The sequence below is a fragment of the Ranitomeya imitator genome, chromosome 4 (genome assembly GCF_032444005.1).
Source record: "Ranitomeya imitator isolate aRanImi1 chromosome 4, aRanImi1.pri, whole genome shotgun sequence".
Classification (NCBI taxonomy): domain Eukaryota; kingdom Metazoa; phylum Chordata; class Amphibia; order Anura; family Dendrobatidae; genus Ranitomeya; species Ranitomeya imitator.
This window is the reverse complement of record NC_091285.1, coordinates 281,125,136-281,142,707: the sequence shown is the minus strand read 5'-3', so window position 1 is coordinate 281,142,707 and position 17,572 is coordinate 281,125,136. Positions and strand designations below refer to the sequence as shown.

General features: G+C 48.3%; 1 protein-coding gene across 3 annotated transcripts in view; it reads right to left on the bottom strand.

The window, feature by feature from the left end:
• Positions 1-17,199, bottom strand: part of MSRB3 (methionine sulfoxide reductase B3) — a 374,121-nt gene extending 356,922 nt beyond the window's left edge. The window contains exon 1 of one of the 3 annotated variants that reach the window (XM_069764687.1): positions 17,042-17,199. In XM_069764687.1, the coding sequence (XP_069620788.1) occupies positions 17,042-17,084 (43 nt within the window). In that variant the 5' untranslated portion in view covers positions 17,085-17,199. The remainder of the gene's footprint in view (positions 1-17,041) is intronic. The other 2 variants (XM_069764685.1, XM_069764686.1) reach the window with 2 other exon arrangements.
• Between the last annotated feature and the right edge of the window lie 373 nt (positions 17,200-17,572).

Below are 17,572 nucleotides of genomic sequence, written 5' to 3'. Positions count from 1 at the left end.
TGCCACAGAATTCACAACAATTGCCCAGCCACGTAGTATATTGCCGAGCTACGTAGTATATTGCCCAGCCACGTAGTATATTGCCTAGTGACGTAGTATATTGCGCAGCCACTTAGTATATTGCACAGCCCACGTAGTATATTGCCCAGTGACGTAATATATTGGCCAGCCACGTAGTATATTGCCCAGTCACGTAGTATATTGCCTAGTGATGTAGTATATTGCCGAGCCACGTAGTATATTGCCCAGTTACGTAACATATTGCCTAGTGACGTAGTATATTGCGCAGCCACGTAGTATATTGCCCAGCACATAGTATATTGCCCAGTTACGTAGTATATTGCCGAGCTACCTAGTATATTGCACAGCCCCCGTAGTATATTGCCCAGTGACGTAATATATTGGCCAGCCATAGTATATTGCCCAGTTACGTATTATATTGCCTAGTGACGTAGTATATTGCCCAGCCACGTAGTATATTGCCGAGCTACGTAGTATATTGCCCAGCCACGTAGTATATTGCCCAGTTACGTAGTATATTGCCCAGTGACGTAGTATATTGCGCAGCCACTTAGTATATTGCACAGCCCACGTAGTATATTGCCCAGTGACGTAATATATTGGCCAGCCACGTAGTATATTGCCCAGTCACGTAGTATATTGCCTAGTGACGTAGTATATTGCCGAGCCACGTAGTACATTGCCCAGTTACGTAGTATATTGCCTAGTGACGTAGTATATTGCGCAGCCACGTAGTATATTGCCCAGCCACATAGTATATTGCCCAGTTACGTAGTATATTGCGCAGCCACGTATTATATTGCCCAGTGACGTAGTATATTGCCCAGTGACGTAGTATATTGCACAGCGAAGTAGTATACAGCACAGAGCCACGTGGTATATTGGCCAGTCATGTAGTATATTGGCCAGCTACGTAGTATATTGCCCAGCCAGGTTTGTCACAGGTGAAAAAATAAAAAATAAACATATACTCACCTTTCCAAGTGAGCCCTTGTAGTCCACGGCAGGTTCCGGTCCCAGGGTTGGTATTAGCGCAGGACCTGTGATGACGTCGCGGTCACATGACCGTGACGTCATGGCAGGTCTTTGTAGCGCAGGCGCACAGGGCCTGTGATTACGTCGCGGTCACATGACCGTGATGTCATGGCAGGTCCTTGCCGCGCAGGGCCTGTGATGATGTCGCGGTCACATGATCATGACGTCATGGCAGGTCCTTCTGCCACCGGAACCTTCAACGGAAGATGGCGGCCGGCGCGAGCTGCAACGCAGGGTTAGTATAGCAGGATTTTTTTAAATTATTTTTAACATTACATTTTTTACTATTGATGCCGCATAGGCAGCGTCAATAGTAAAAAGTTGGGGACACACAGGGTTAATAGCGGCGGTTAAGGAGTGCATTACCCGCGGCATAACGCGATCCGTTACCGCCGGCATTAACCCTGTGTTAGCGGTGACCGGAGGGGAGTATGCGGGCGACAGGCACTGACTGCGGGGAGTAAGGAGCTGCCATTTTCTTCCGGAGTGTGCCCGTCGCTGATTGGTCGCGGCAGCTATGACAGGCAGCTGGCGAGACCAATCAGCGAATGAATAACCGTGACAGAAGGACAGACAGACGGAAGTGACCCTTAGACAATTATATAGTAGATTTTGGACACTTTTCTTATCCCATCAATTGAAAGGATGTTTGGGGATGATGAAATCATTTTTCAAGATGATAATGCATCCTGCGATAGAGCAAAAACTGTGAAAACATTCCTTGAAAAAAGACACATAAGATCAATGTCATGGCCTGCAAATAGTCCGGATCTCAATCCAATTAAAAATCCTTGGTGGAAGTTGAAGAAAATGGTCCATGACAAAGCTCCAACCTGCAAAGCTGATCTGGCAACAGAAATCAGAGAAAGTTGGAGCCAGATTGATGAAGAGTATTGTTTGACACTCATTAAGTCCATGCCTCAGAGACTGCAAGCTGTTATAAAAGACAGAGGTGGTGCAACAAAATACTAGTGATGTTTTGGAGTGTTTTTTGTTTGTTTGTTTTTCATGATTCCATATTTTTTTTCCTCAGAATTGAGTGATTCCATAATTTGTCCCCTATGTTTGGTTAAAAAAGTAGCCATTACTGACTACCAAATTTTTTGCTCTTAATTTCTTTTAGTGTTTTTTAACCCCTTCACGACATGCCCCGTACTAGTACCGCACATGTCGTGTCTCCCCCTTTGATGTGGGCTCCGGCGCTGAGCCCACATCAAAGTCGCGACATGTCAGCTGTTATGTACAGCTGACATGTGCGCGCAATAGCGGCAGGTGGAATCACAATCCACCTGCCGCTATTAACCAGTTAAATGCCGCTGTCAAACGCTAGAGAATCACAATGGCAGGTCAGTTTTAGCATTTTAGTGAACCTAGCAAAAAAGCCAAACAAAAAACAAGTGTGGGATTGCACTTTTTTTGCAATTTCACCACACTTGGAATTTTTTTCCCGTTTTCTAGTACAAGACATAGTAAAACCAATGGTGTCGTTACACAGTACAACTCGTCCCGCAAAAAAAAAGCCCTCACATGACCATATTGACAGAAAAATAAAAAAGTTATGGCTCTGGGAAGGAGGGGAGCGAAAAAAGAAAACACAAAAACGCCTCTTAAAATGAAGTTGTTCCTCCCTGTGAAATAAAAAGAACAGGTGCTCACCTTCAGCACTGGTACTGTCCCAGAGATATCAGGTTTGCCAGGATTCACAAGACAATTAGGCGGCACTTTTTCTGAGGACATATGTCGGACAACTATAAGTAAACCCAATACCAGCCACTGATCAGCTGCAGGGCTAATGAAACATAAGAGCATCACACGACTCCCAGAGCCGACATTGCTAGAACGCCGCTGGTACGGGAGGTTTCTGTTCTTTTTATTCCATGAGGCCGGTTTCACACGTCAGTGGCTCCGGTACGTGAGGTGACAGTTTCCTCACGTACCGGAGACATTGACTCACGTAGACACATTGAAATCAATGTGTCTCTGCACATGTCAGCGTGTTTTCACGGACCGTGTGTCCGTGTGCAAAACATGGAGACATGTCAGTGTTCGTGGGAGCGCACGGATTACACGGACCCATTAAAGTCAATGGGTCCGTGTAAAACACGTACCGCACACGGATGCTGTCCGTGTGCAGTCCGTGTGCCGTGCAGGAGACAGCGCTACAGTTAGCGCAGTTAGCGCTGTCCCCCCCACGTGATGCTGAAGCCGCCATTCATATCTTCTCTCCAGCAGGGTTCGCTGGAGAGAAGATATGAAAAATCCTTTTTTTTTTTTTCGTGTTTAAAATAAAGATCCCTGTCCCCAGCCCCCTCCCACCCCTTGTGCGCTCCTCCCCCCCCGCTGTTAATAAAATACTCACCCGGCTCCCTCGCAGCGTCCTGTCCTCGCCGTAGCTTCTCCTGTATGAGCAGTCACGTGGTGCCGCCGATTACAGTCATGAATATGCGGCTCCACCTCCCATAGGGGTGGAGCCGCATATTCATCACTGTAATGGGCGGCACCACGTGACCGCTCATACAGGAGAAGGTGCGGCGCGGAGAGGACACTGCGAGGGAGCCGGGTGAGTTATTTTATTAACAGCGGGGGAGGGGAGGGGAGGTGGGCGCACAGGGGGTGGGAGGGGGTTTGGGGACAGGGATCTTTATTTTAAACACGAAAAAAAAAGAAAAAAAAAAAGGATTTTTCATATCTTCTCTCCAGCGAACGCTGCTGGAGAGAAGATATGAATTGCGGCTTCAGCACCAGATGCAGGGGACAGCGCTTATCTCTAGCGCTGTCTCTTGCACGCTCCGTGTGGTACCCAGTCGGCACACGTGTGCCACACGGATGGCCTACGTGAGCTCACGGACACACGGACACGGATAACTCCGGTACCGATTTTTCCGGTACCGGAATTATCTGGACGTGTGGGACAGGCCTGAGGGGGACTACTTCAATTAAAAAGGGGTTATCCAAGTAGTGGACAACTCCTTTAAATAAATGTGCTCCACATAATAATGAAATATATGATAGATAGTACCGAAAATGCAGCAGAAGGGCATGAATTATTAATGGAGTTAGTGTATTGTGCCATGGCTGACTAGTGCCCTGCACTACTCCACATAATGTGCCATGCTGACTGCTGCCCAGCACAACTACTCCACATAATGTGCCATAGCTGACTGGTCCCCTGCACTACTTCTCCACATAATGTGTCATGGCTGACTGGTGCCCTGCACAACTTCTTCACGTAATGTGCCATAGCTGACTGGTGCCCTGCACTACTTCTCCACATAATGTGCCATGGCTTACTGGTGCCCTGCACTACATCTCCACATAATGTGCCATGGCTAACTGGTGCCCTGCACTACTTCTCCACATAATGTGTCATGGCTAACTGGTGCCCTGCACAACTTCTTCACGTAATGTGTTATGGCTGACTGGTGCCCTGCACTACTTCTTCACATAATGTGTCATGGCTGACTGGTGCCCTGCACTACTTCTCCACATAATGTGTCATGGCTGACTGGTGCCCAGTACAACTTCTCCACATAACGTGTCATGGCTGACTGGTGCCCAGCACAACTTCTCCACATAATGTGTCATGGCTGACTGGTGCCCTGCACAACTTCTCTATATAATGTGTCATGGCTGACTGGTGCCCTGCACAACCTCTCCACATAATGTGTCATGCAGCACAACTTCTCCACATAATGTGCCATGGCTGACTGGGGCCCAGCACAACTTCTCCACACAATGTGTCAAGTCTGTCTGTTGCCCAGCACAACTTCTCCACATAATGTGTCATGTCTGGTGCCCAGCACAACTTCTCCACATAATGTGCCATGGCTGACTGGTGCCCAGCACAACTTCTCCACATAATGTGTCATGGCTGACTGGTGCCCAGCACAACTTCTCCACTTAATGTGCCATGGCTGACTGGTGCCCAGCACAACTTCTCCACATAATGTGTCATAGCTGACTGGTGCCGAGTACAACTTCAATTAAAAAGGGGTTATCCAAGTAGTGGACAACTCCTTTAAATAAATGTGCTCCACATAATAATGAAATGATATGGCTGACTGGTGCCCAGCACAACTTCTCCACATAATGTGTCATGGCTGACTGGTGCCCGGCACAACTTCTCCACATAATGTGTCATGGCTAGCTGGTGCCCAGCACAACTTCTCCACATAATGTGTCATGGCTGACTGGTGCCCAGCACAACTTCTCCACATAATGTGTCATGCAGCACAACTTCTCCACATAATGTGCCATGGCTGACTGGTTGACTGGTGCCCAGCACAACTTCTCCACATAATGTGTCAAGGCTGACTGGTGCCCTGCACAACTTCTTCACGTAATGTGTTATGGCTGACTGGTACCCTGCACTACTTCTCCACATAATGTGTTATGGCTGACTGGTGCCCAGCACAACTTCTCCACATAATGTGCCATGGCTGACTGGTGCCCAGCACAACTTCTCCACATAATGTGTCATGGCTGACTGGTGCCCAGTACAACTTCTCCACATAATGTGCCATGGCTGACTGGTACCCAGCACAACTTCTCCACATAATGTGCCATGGCTGACTGGTGCCCTGCACAACCTCTCCACATAATGTGTCATGCAGCACAACTTCTCCACATAATGTGCCATGGCTGACTGGGGCCCAGCACAACTTCTCCACACAATGTGTCATGGCTGACTGGTGCCCAGCACAACTTCTCCACATAATGTGTCATGGCTGACTGGTGCCCAGCACAACTTCTTCACGTAATGTGTTATGGCTGACTGGTACCCTGCACTACTTCTTCACATAATGTGTCATGGCTGACTGGTGCCCTGCACAACTTCTTCACGTAATGTGTTATGGCTGACTGGTACCCTGCACTACTTCTTCACATAATGTGTCATGGCTGACTGGCGCCCAGCACAACTTCTCCACATAATGTGTCATGGCTGACTGGTGCCCAGCACAACTTCTCCACATAATGTGTCATGGCTGACTGGTGCCCAGTACAACTTCTCCACATAATGTGTCATGGCTGACTGGTGCCCAGTACAACTTCTCCACATAATGTGTCATGGCTGACTGGTGCCCAGTACAACTTCTCCACATAATGTGTCATGGCTGACTGGTGCCCAGCACAACTTCTCCACATAATGTGTCATGGCTGACTGGTGCCCAGTACAACTTCTCCACATAATGTGTCATGGCTGACTGGTGCCCAGCACAACTTCTCCACATAATGTGCCATGGCTGACTGGTACCCAGCACAACTTCTCCACATAATGTGCCATGGCTGACTGGTGCCCTGCACAACCTCTCCACATAATGTGTCATGCAGCACAACTTCTCCACATAATGTGCCATGGCTGACTGGTTGACTGGTGCCCAGCACAACTTCTCCACATAATGTGTCATAGCTGACTGGTGCCGAGTACAACTTCAATTAAAAAGGGGTTATCCAAGTAGTGGACAACTCCTTTAAATAAATGTGCTCCACATAATAATGAAATATATGATATGATATGGCTGACTGGTGCCCAGCACAACTTCTCCACATAATGTGTCATGGCTGACTGGTGCCCGGCACAACTTCTCCACATAATGTGCCATGGCTGACTGGTGCCCAGCACAACTTCTCCACATAATGTGCCATGGCTGACTGGTGCCCAGCACAACTTCTCCACATAATGTGTCATGGCTGACTGGTGCCCAGCACAACTTCTCCACATAATGTGTCATGGCTGACTGGTGCCCAGCACAACTTCTCCACATAATGTGTCATGGCAGACTGGTGCCCAGCACAACTTCTCCACATAATGTGTCATGGCAGACTGGTGCCCAGCACAACTTCTCCACATAATGTGTCATGGCTGACTGGTGCCCAGCACAACTTCTCCACATAATGTGTCATGGCTGACTGGTGCCCAGCACAACTTCTCCACATAATGTGTCATGGCTGACTGGTGCCCAGTACAACTTCTCCACATAATGTGTCATGGCTGACTGGTGCCCTGCACAACTTCTTCACGTAATGTGTTATGGCTGACTGGTACCCTGCACTACTTCTTCACATAATGTGTCATGGCTGACTGGCGCCCAGCACAACTTCTCCACATAATGTGTCATGGCTGACTGTGCCCAGCACAACTTCTCCACATAATGTGTCATGGCTGACTGGTGCCCAGCACAACTTCTCCACATAATGTTTCATAGCTGACTGGTGCCCAGTACAACTTCTCCACATAATGTGTCATGGCTGACTGGTGCCCAGTACAACTTCTCCACATAATGTGTCATGGCTGACTGGTGCCCAGCACAACTTCTCCACATAATGTGCCATGGCTGACTGGTACCCAGCACAACTTCTCCACATAATGTGTCATAGCTGACTGGTGACCAGCACAACTTCTCCACATAATGTGCCATGGCTGACTGGTGCCCAGTACAACTTCTCCACATAATGTGTCATGGCTGACTGGTGCCCAGCACAACTTCTCCACATAATGTGTCATAGCTGACTGGTGACCAGCACAACTTCTCCACATAATGTGTCATGGCTGACTGGTGCCCAGCACAACTTCTCCACATAATGTGTCATGGCTGACTGGTGACCAGCACAACTTCTCCACATAATGTGTCATGGCTGACTGGTGCCCAGCACAACTTCTCCACATAATGTGTCATAGCTGACTGGTGACCAGCACAACTTCTCCACATAATGTGTCATGGCTGACTGGTGCCCAGTACAACTTCTCCACATAATGTGTCATGGCTGACTGGTGCCCAGCACAACTTCTCCACATAATGTGTCATGGCTGACTGGTGCCCAGCACAACTTCTCTATATAATGTGTCATGGCTGACTGGTGCCCTGCACAACTTCTCCACATAAAGTTTCATGGATGACTGGTGCCCAGCACAACTTCTCCACATAATGTGTCATGGCTGACTGGTGCCCAGCACAACTTCTCCACATAATGTGTCATGGCTGACTGGTGCCCAGCACAACTTCTCCACATAATGTGTCATGGCTGACTGGTGCCCAGCACAACTTCTCTATATAATGTGTCATGGCTGACTGGTGCCCTGCACAACTTCTCCACATAAAGTTTCATGGATGACTGGTGCCCAGCACAACTTCTCCACATAATGTGTCATAGCTGACTGGTGCCCAGCACAACTTCTCCACATAATGTGTCATGGCTGACTGGTGCCCAGTACAACTTCTCCACATAATGTGTCATGGCTGACTGGTGCCCTGCACAACTTCTTCACGTAATGTGTTATGGCTGACTGGTACCCTGCACTACTTCTTCACATAATGTGTCATGGCTGACTGGCGCCCAGCACAACTTCTCCACATAATGTGTCATGGCTGACTGGTGCCCAGCACAACTTCTCCACATAATGTGTCATGGCTGACTGGTGCCCAGCACAACTTCTCCACATAATGTGTCATGGCTGACTGGTGCCCAGCACAACTTCTCCACATAATGTTTCATAGCTGACTGGTGCCCAGTACAACTTCTCCACATAATGTGTCATGGCTGACTGGTGCCCAGTACAACTTCTCCACATAATGTGTCATGGCTGACTGGTGCCCAGCACAACTTCTCTATATAATGTGTCATGGCTGACTGGTGCCCAGCACAACTTCTCCACATAAAGTTTCATGGATGACTGGTGCCCAGCACAACTTCTCCACATAACGTGCCATGGCTGACTGTTGCCCGGAACAACTTCTCCACACAATGTGTCAAGTCTGACTGTTGCCCAGCACAACTTCTCCACATAATGTGCCATGGCTGACTGGTGCCCAGCACAACTTCCGAACATAATGTGTCATGGCTGACTGGTGCCCAGCACAACTTCTCCACATAATGTGCCATGGCTGACTGGTGCCCAGCACAACTTCCGAACATAATGTATCAAGGCTGACCGGTGCCCAGCACAACTTCTCCACATAATGTGCCATGGCTGACTGGTGCCCAGCACAACTTCTCCACATAATGTGCCATGGCTGACTGTTGCCCAGCACAACTTCTCCACATAATGTGCCATGGCTGACTGGTGCCCAGCACAACTTCTCCACATAATGTGCCATGGCTGACTGTTGCCCAGCACAACTTCTCCACATAAGGTGTCATGGCTGACTGGTGCCCAGTACAACTTCTCCACATAATGTGTCATGTCTGACTGGTGCCCAACACAACTTCTCCACATAAGGTGTCATGGCTGACTGGTGCCCAGTACAACTTCTCCACATAATGTGTCATGGCTGACTGGTGCCCAGCACAACTTCTCCACATAATGTGTCATGTCTGACTGGTGCCCAGCACAACTTCTCCACATAATGTGCCATGGCTGACTGTTGCCCAGCACAACTTCTCCACATAATGTGTTATGGCTGACTGGCGCCCAGTACAACTTCTCCACATAATGTGTTATGGCTGACTGGTGCCCAGTACAACTTCTCCACATAATGTGTCATGGCTGACTGGTGCCCAGCACAACTTCTCCACATAATGTGTCATGTCTGACTGGTGCCCAGCACAACTTCTCCACATAAGGTGTCATGGCTGACTGGTACCCAGTACAACTTCTCCACATAATGTGTCATGTCTGACTGGTGCCCAGCACAACTTCTCCACATAAGGTGTCATGGCTGACTGGTACCCAGCACAACTTCTCCACATAATGTGTCATGGCTGACTGGTGCCCAGTACAATTTCTCCACATAATGTGCCATGCTGACTGGTGCCCAGCACAACTTCTCCACATAATGTGTCATGGCTGACTGGTGCCCAGCACAACTTCTCCACATAATGTGTCATGTCTGACTGGTGCCCAGTACAACTTCTCCACATAATGTGTCATGGCTGACTGGTACCCAGCACAACTTCTCCACATAAGGTGTCATGGCTGACTGGTGCCCAGCACAACTTCTCCACATAATGTGTCATGGCTGACTGGTACCCAGTACAACTTCTCCACATAATGTGTCATGGCTGACTGGTACCCAGCACAACTTCTCCACATAAGGTGTCATGGCTGACTGGTGCCCAGCACAACTTCTCCACATAATGTGTCATGGCTGACTGGTGCCCAGCACAACTTCTCCACATAATGTGTCATGGCTGACTGGTACCCAGTACAACTTCTCCACATAATGTGTCATGGCTGACTGGTACCCAGCTGTTATGGCAGGCAACACAGCGTGCAGTAATCAGCGCACATACAGAGATCTGGCAATAACCAAAAACAATAGGACGAGCTCTGAGACGTGGAATCTCTGTAGACTGCAGTACCTGATCTATCCTCACACAACTATAAGCAGCAGTGGATTGCGCCTATCACTACCTATGCAACTCGGCACTGCCTGAGGAGCTGACTAGCCTGAAGATAGAAATACAAGCCTGACTTACCTCAGAGAAATACCCCAAAGGAATAGGCAGCCCCCCACATATAATGACTGTTAGCAAGATGAAAAGACAAACGTAGGAATGAAATAGATTCAGCAAAGTGAGGCCCGATATTCTAGACAGAGCGAGGATAGCAAAGAGAACTATGCAGTCTACAAAAAACCCTAAAACGAAAACCACGCAAAAGGGCAAAAAGACCCACCGTGCCGAACTAACAGCACGGCGGTGCACCCCTTTGCTTCTCAGAGCTTCCAGCAAAAGTTAATAGCAAGCTGGACAGAAAAAACAGAAAACAAACTAGAAGCACTTATCTAGCAGAGCAGCAGGCCCAAGGAAAGATGCAGTAGCTCAGATCCAACACTGGAACATTGACAAGGAGCAAGGAAGACAGACTCAGGTGGAGCTAAATAGCAAGGCAGCCAACGAGCTCACCAAAACACCTGAGGGAGGAAGCCCAGAGACTGCAATACCACTTGTGACCACAGAAGTGAACTCAGCCACAGAATTCACAACAGTACCCCCCCCTTGAGGAGGGGTCACCGAACCCTCACCAGAACCCCCAGGCCGACCAGGATGAGCCACATGAAAGGCACGAACAAGATCTGGGGCATGGACATCAGAGGCAAAAACCCAGGAATTATCTTCCTGAGCATAACCCTTCCATTTGACCAGATACTGGAGTTTCCGTCTAGAGACACGAGAATCCAAAATCTTCTCCACAATATACTCCAATTCCCCCTCCACCAAAACAGGGGCAGGAGGCTCCACAGATGGAACCATAGGTGCCACGTATCTCCTCAACAACGACCTATGGAATACATTATGTATGGAAAAGGAGTCTGGAAGGATCAGACGAAAAGACACCGGATTGAGAATCTCAGAAATCCTATACGGACCAATAAAACGAGGTTTAAATTTAGGAGAGGAAACCTTCATAGGAATATGACGAGAAGATAACCAAACCAGATCCCCAACACGAAGTCGGGGTCCCACACGGCGTCTGCGATTAGCGAAAAGCTGAGCCTTCTCCTGGGACAAGGTCAAATTGTCCACTACCTGAGTCCAGATCTGCTGCAACCTGTCCACCACAGAATCCACACCAGGACAGTCCGAAGACTCAACCTGTCCTGGTCAATGCCCATCCTACCACAAAAGGCTCGCCAGAACCTTGAGACAAACTGGGAACCTCTGTCAGAAACAATATTCTCAGGAATGCCATGTAAACGAACCACATGCTGGAAGAACAAAGGCACCAAATCAGAGGAGGAAGGCAATTTAACCAAGGGCACCAGATGGACCATTTTAGAAAAGCGATCACAGACCACCCAAATGACCGACATTTTTTGAGAAACGGGAAGGTCAGAAATGAAATCCATCGAAATATGTGTCCAAGGCCTCTTCGGGACCGGCAAGGGCAAAAGCAACCCACTGGCACGTGAACAGCAGGGCTTAGCCCTAGCACAAATTCCACAGGACTGCACAAAAGCACGCACATCCCGTGACAGAGATGGCCACCAGAAGGATCTAGCAACCAACTCCCTGGTACCAAAGATTCCTGGATGACCGGCCAGCACCGAACAATGAAGTTCAGAGATAACTTTACTAGTCCACCTATCAGGGACGAACAGTTTCTCGGCCGGACAACGATCAGGTTTATTAGCCTGAAATTTCTGCAACACTCTCCGCAAATCAGGGGAGATGGCAGACACAATGACTCCTTCCTTGAGGATACTCGCCGGCTCAGATAACCCCGGAGAGTCGGGCACAAAACTCCTAGACAGAGCATCCACCTTCACATTTTTAGAGCCCGGAAGGTATGAAATCACAAAATCAAAACGAGCAAAAAATAACGACCAACGGGCCTGTCTAGGATTCAAGCGCTTGGCAGACTCGAGATAAGTAAGGTTCTTATGATCAGTCAAAACCACCACGCGATGCTTAGCACCCTCAAGCCAATGACGCCACTCCTCGAATGCCCACTTCATGGCCAGCAACTCTCGGTTGCCCACATCATAATTACGCTCAGCAGCAGAAAATTTCCTGGAAAAGAAAGCACATGGTTTGAACACTGAGCAACCAGAACCTCTCTGTGACAAAACCGCCCCTGCACCAATCTCAGAAGCATCAACCTCGACCTGGAACGGAAGAGAAACATCAGGTTGACACAACACAGGGGCACAGCAAAAACGACGCTTCAACTCCTGAAAAGCTTCCACGGCAGCAGAAGACCAATTAACCAAATCAGCACCCTTCTTGGTCAAATCGGTCAATGGTCTGGCAATGCTAGAAAAATTACAGATGAAGCGACGATAAAAATTAGCAAAGCCCAGGAATTTCTGCAGACTTTTTAGAGATGTCGGCTGAGTCCAATCCTGGATGGCCTGAACCTTAACCGGATCCATCTCGATAGTAGAAGGGGAAAAGATGAACCCCAAAAATGAAACTTTCTGCACACCGAAGAGACACTTTGATCCCTTCACGAACAAGGAATTAGCACGCAGTACCTGGAAAACCATTCTGACTTGCTTCACATGAGACTCCCAATCATCTGAGAAGATCAAAATGTCATCCAAGTAAACAATCAAGAATTTATCCAGATACTCACGGAAAATGTCATGCATAAAAGACTGAAAAACAGATGGAGCATTGGCAAGTCCGAACGGCATCACCAGATACTCAAAATGACCCTCGGGCGTATTAAATGCCGTTTTCCATTCATCTCCCTGCCTGATTCTCACCAGATTATACGCACCACGAAGATCAATCTTAGTAAACCAACTAGCCCCCTTAATCCGAGCAAACAAGTCAGAAATCAATGGCAAGGGATACTGAAACTTAACAGTGATCTTATTAAGAAGGCGGTAATCAATACACGGTCTTAGCGAACCATCCTTCTTGGCTACAAAAAAGAACCCTGCTCCCAATGGTGACGACGATGGGCAAATATGTCCCTTCTCCAGGGACTCCTTCACATAACTACGCATAGCGGTGTGTTCAGGTACGGACAAATTAAATAAACGACCCTTAGGGAATTTACTACCAGGAATCAAATCGATAGCACAATCACAATTCCTATGCGGAGGTAGGGCATCAGACTTGGACTCTTCAAATACATCCTGAAAGTCCGACAAGAACTCTGGGATGTCAGAAGGAATGGATGACGAAATAGACAAAAATGGAACATCACCATGTACTCCCTGACAACCCCAGCTGGTTACCGACATAGAGTTCCAATCCAATACTGGATTATGGGTTTGTAGCAATGGCAACCCCAACACGACCACATCAAGCAAATTATGCAGTACCAGAAAGCGAATAACTTCCTGATGTGCAGGAGCAATGCACATGGTCAGCTGGGCCCAGTACTGAGGCTTATTCTTGGCCAAAGGTGTAGCATCAATTCCTCTCAACGGAATAGGACACCGCAAAGGCTCCAAGAAAAATCCACAACGTTTAGCATAATCCAAATCCATCAGATTCAGGGCAGCGCCTGAATCCACAAACGCCATGACAGAATACGATGACAAAGAGCACATTAAGGTAATGGACAAAAGGAATTTGGACTGTACAGTACCAATAACGGCAGAGCTATCGAACCGCCTAGTGCGTTTAGGACAATTAAAAATAGCATGAGTAGAATCACCACAATAGAAACACAGTCTGTTCAGACGTCTGTGTTCTTGCCGTTCTACTTTAGTCATAGTCCTGTCGCACTGCATAGGCTCAGGTTTACTCTCAGACAATACCGCCAGATGGTGCACAGATTTACGCTCGCGCAAGCGACGACCGATCTGAATGGCCAAGGACATAGACTCATTCAAACCAGCAGGCATAGGAAATCCCACCATTACATCCTTAAGAGCTTCAGAGAGACCCTTTCTGAACAAAGCCGCTAGTGCAGATTCATTCCACAGAGTGAGTACTGACCACTTCCTAAATTTCTGACAATATACTTCTACATCATCCTGACCCTGGCATAAAGCCAGCAGATTTTTCTCAGCCTGATCCACTGAATTAGGCTCATCGTAAAGCAATCCCAGCGCCTGGAAAAATGCATCAACATTACTCAATGCAGAATCTCCTGGTGCAAGAGAAAACGCCCAGTCCTGTGGGTCGCCGCGCAAAAAAGAAATAATAATCAAAACCTGTTGAATAGGATTACCAGAAGAATGAGGTTTCAAGGCCAAAAATAGCTTACAATTATTTCTGAAGCTCAGGAACTTAGTTCTGTCACCAAAAAACAAATCAGGAATCGGAATTCTTGGTTCTAGCATCGATTTCTGATCAATAGTATCTTGAATCTTTTGTACATTTACAACGAGATTATCCATTGAGGAGCACAGAGCCTGAATATCCATGTCCACAGCTGTGTCCTGAAGCACTCTAATGTCTAGGGGAAAAAAAAAAAGACTGAAGACAGAGCTAAGAAAAAAAAAATGATGTCAGGATTTCTTTTTTCCCTCTATTGGGAATCATTGGTTTGGCTCCTTGTACTGTTATGGCAGGCAACACAGCGTGCAGTAATCAGCGCACATACAGAGATCTGGCAATAACCAAAAACAATAGGACGAGCTCTGAGACGTGGAATCTCTGTAGACTGCAGTACCTGATCTATCCTCACACAACTATAAGCAGCAGTGGATTGCGCCTATCACTACCTATGCAACTCGGCACTGCCTGAGGAGCTGACTAGCCTGAAGATAGAAATACAAGCCTGACTTACCTCAGAGAAATACCCCAAAGGAATAGGCAGCCCCCCACATATAATGACTGTTAGCAAGATGAAAAGACAAACGTAGGAATGAAATAGATTCAGCAAAGTGAGGCCCGATATTCTAGACAGAGCGAGGATAGCAAAGAGAACTATGCAGTCTACAAAAAACCCTAAAACGAAAACCACGCAAAGGGGCAAAAAGACCCACCGTGCCGAACTAACAGCACGGCGGTGCACCCCTTTGCTTCTCAGAGCTTCCAGCAAAAGTTAATAGCAAGTTGGACAGAAAAAACAGAAAACAAACTAGAAGCACTTATCTAGCAGAGCAGCAGGCCCAAGGAAAGATGCAGTAGCTCAGATCCAACACTGGAACATTGACAAGGAGCAAGGAAGACAGACTCAGGTGGAGCTAAATAGCAAGGCAGCCAACGAGCTCACCAAAACACCTGAGGGAGGAAGCCCAGAGACTGCAATACCACTTGTGACCACAGAAGTGAACTCAGCCACAGAATTCACAACACCCAGCACAACTTCTCCACATAATGTGTCATGTCTGACTGGTGCCCAGTACAACTTCTCTATATAATGTGTCATGTCTGACTGGTACCCAGCACAACTTCTCCACATAAGGTGTCATGGCTGACTGGTACCCAGCACAACTTCTCCACATAAGGTGTCATGGCTGACTGGTGCCCAGTACAACTTCTCCACATAATGTGTCATGGCTGACTGGTACCCAGTACAACTTCTCCACATAATGTGTCATGGCTGACTGGTGCCCAGTACAACTTCTCCACATAATGTGTCATGGCTGACTGGTACCCAGCACAACTTCTCCACATAAGGTGTCATGGCTGACTGGTACCCAGTACAACTTCTCCACATAATGTGTCATGGCTGACTGGTGCCCAGCACAACTTCTCCACATAAGGTGTCATGGCTGACTGGTGCCCAGCACAACTTCTCCACATAATGTGTCATGGCTGACTGGTGCCCAGCACAACTTCTCCACATAATGTGTCATGGCTGACTGGTACCCAGTACAACTTCTCCACATGTGTCATGTCTGACTGGTGCCCAGCACAACTTCTCCACATAAGGTGTCATGGCTGACTGGTGCCCAGTACAACTTCTCCACATAAGGTGTCATGGCTGACTGGTGCCCAGCACAACTTCTCCACATAATGTGTCATGGCTGACTGGTACCCAGTACAACTTCTCCACATAATGTGTCATGTCTGACTGGTACCCAGTACAACTTCTCCACATAATGTGTCATGTCTGACTGGTGCCCAGTACAACTTCTCCACATAATGTGTCATGGCTGACTGGTACCCAGTACAACTTCTCCACATAATGTGTCATGTCTGACTGGTGCCCAGCACAACTTCTCCACATAATGTGTCATGGCTGACTGGTACCCAGCACAACTTCTCCACATAATGTGTCATGGCTGACTGGTACCCAGCACAACTTCTCCACATAAGGTGTCATGGCTGACTGGTGCCCAGCACAACTTCTCCACATAAGGTGTCATGGCTGACTGGTACCCAGTACAACTTCTCCACATAATGTGTCATGGCTGACTGGTACCCAGCACAACTTCTCCACATAAGGTGTCATGGCTGACTGGTGCCCAGCACAACTTCTCCACATAATGTGTCATGGCTGACTGGTGCCCAGCACAACTTCTCCACATAATGTGTCATGGCTGACTGGTGCCCAGTACAACTTCTCCACAGCAGTCACCTGCACTCCATATACACGGCCATCTATGTCCAGGCCCTCGGTGCAGACGGGAGCTGAGTCACCACAGAGGACGCGCATGCTGGAGAGCGGCCATAGGATGATGCTTACCTGCTATACAGACAGTGAGGAGGGCGCAGAGCAGGAGGCGCATGTGTGGCGGGTCCCGGCCGGCAGCACCTCGCTGTCTCCCCGCTGTGTATCGGGCTCCTCCACCTTTACTTTGTTGCCTCTCCCCTCCCCTGGTGCTGTCTCTAATGTCAAGCCAGGGTGACAGACATGCGTGTGGGGGATGCCGGGAAATTCCTGTGCAGCCAGCACCAAATATGAGCATGGAATGAAGCTTGGAAGCGGCAACACTGGGGCTTTTCATTTTTGGCCGGTGCCCGCCTCTTCCATTGCCAGCACAGGAGCAGGAGAATGGGGCGAACGGTGCGATGACAGTGCCTGGAGGACTGAGAAGAAGGGGCAGCTCCACTAAGGAGGACTAGCTCAGGGACGGGGGTCCTGCCACCCTGCCTGTGGGATCTGTGGGGGGTAACGGTTAGACCCCCTTCCAATGAGGGGTGAATGGACCTGGAAAACTCTGATACCAAACTTGGCATACTGTGGGGTTTTTACTGTTTTAGTATCTTAAAAAAA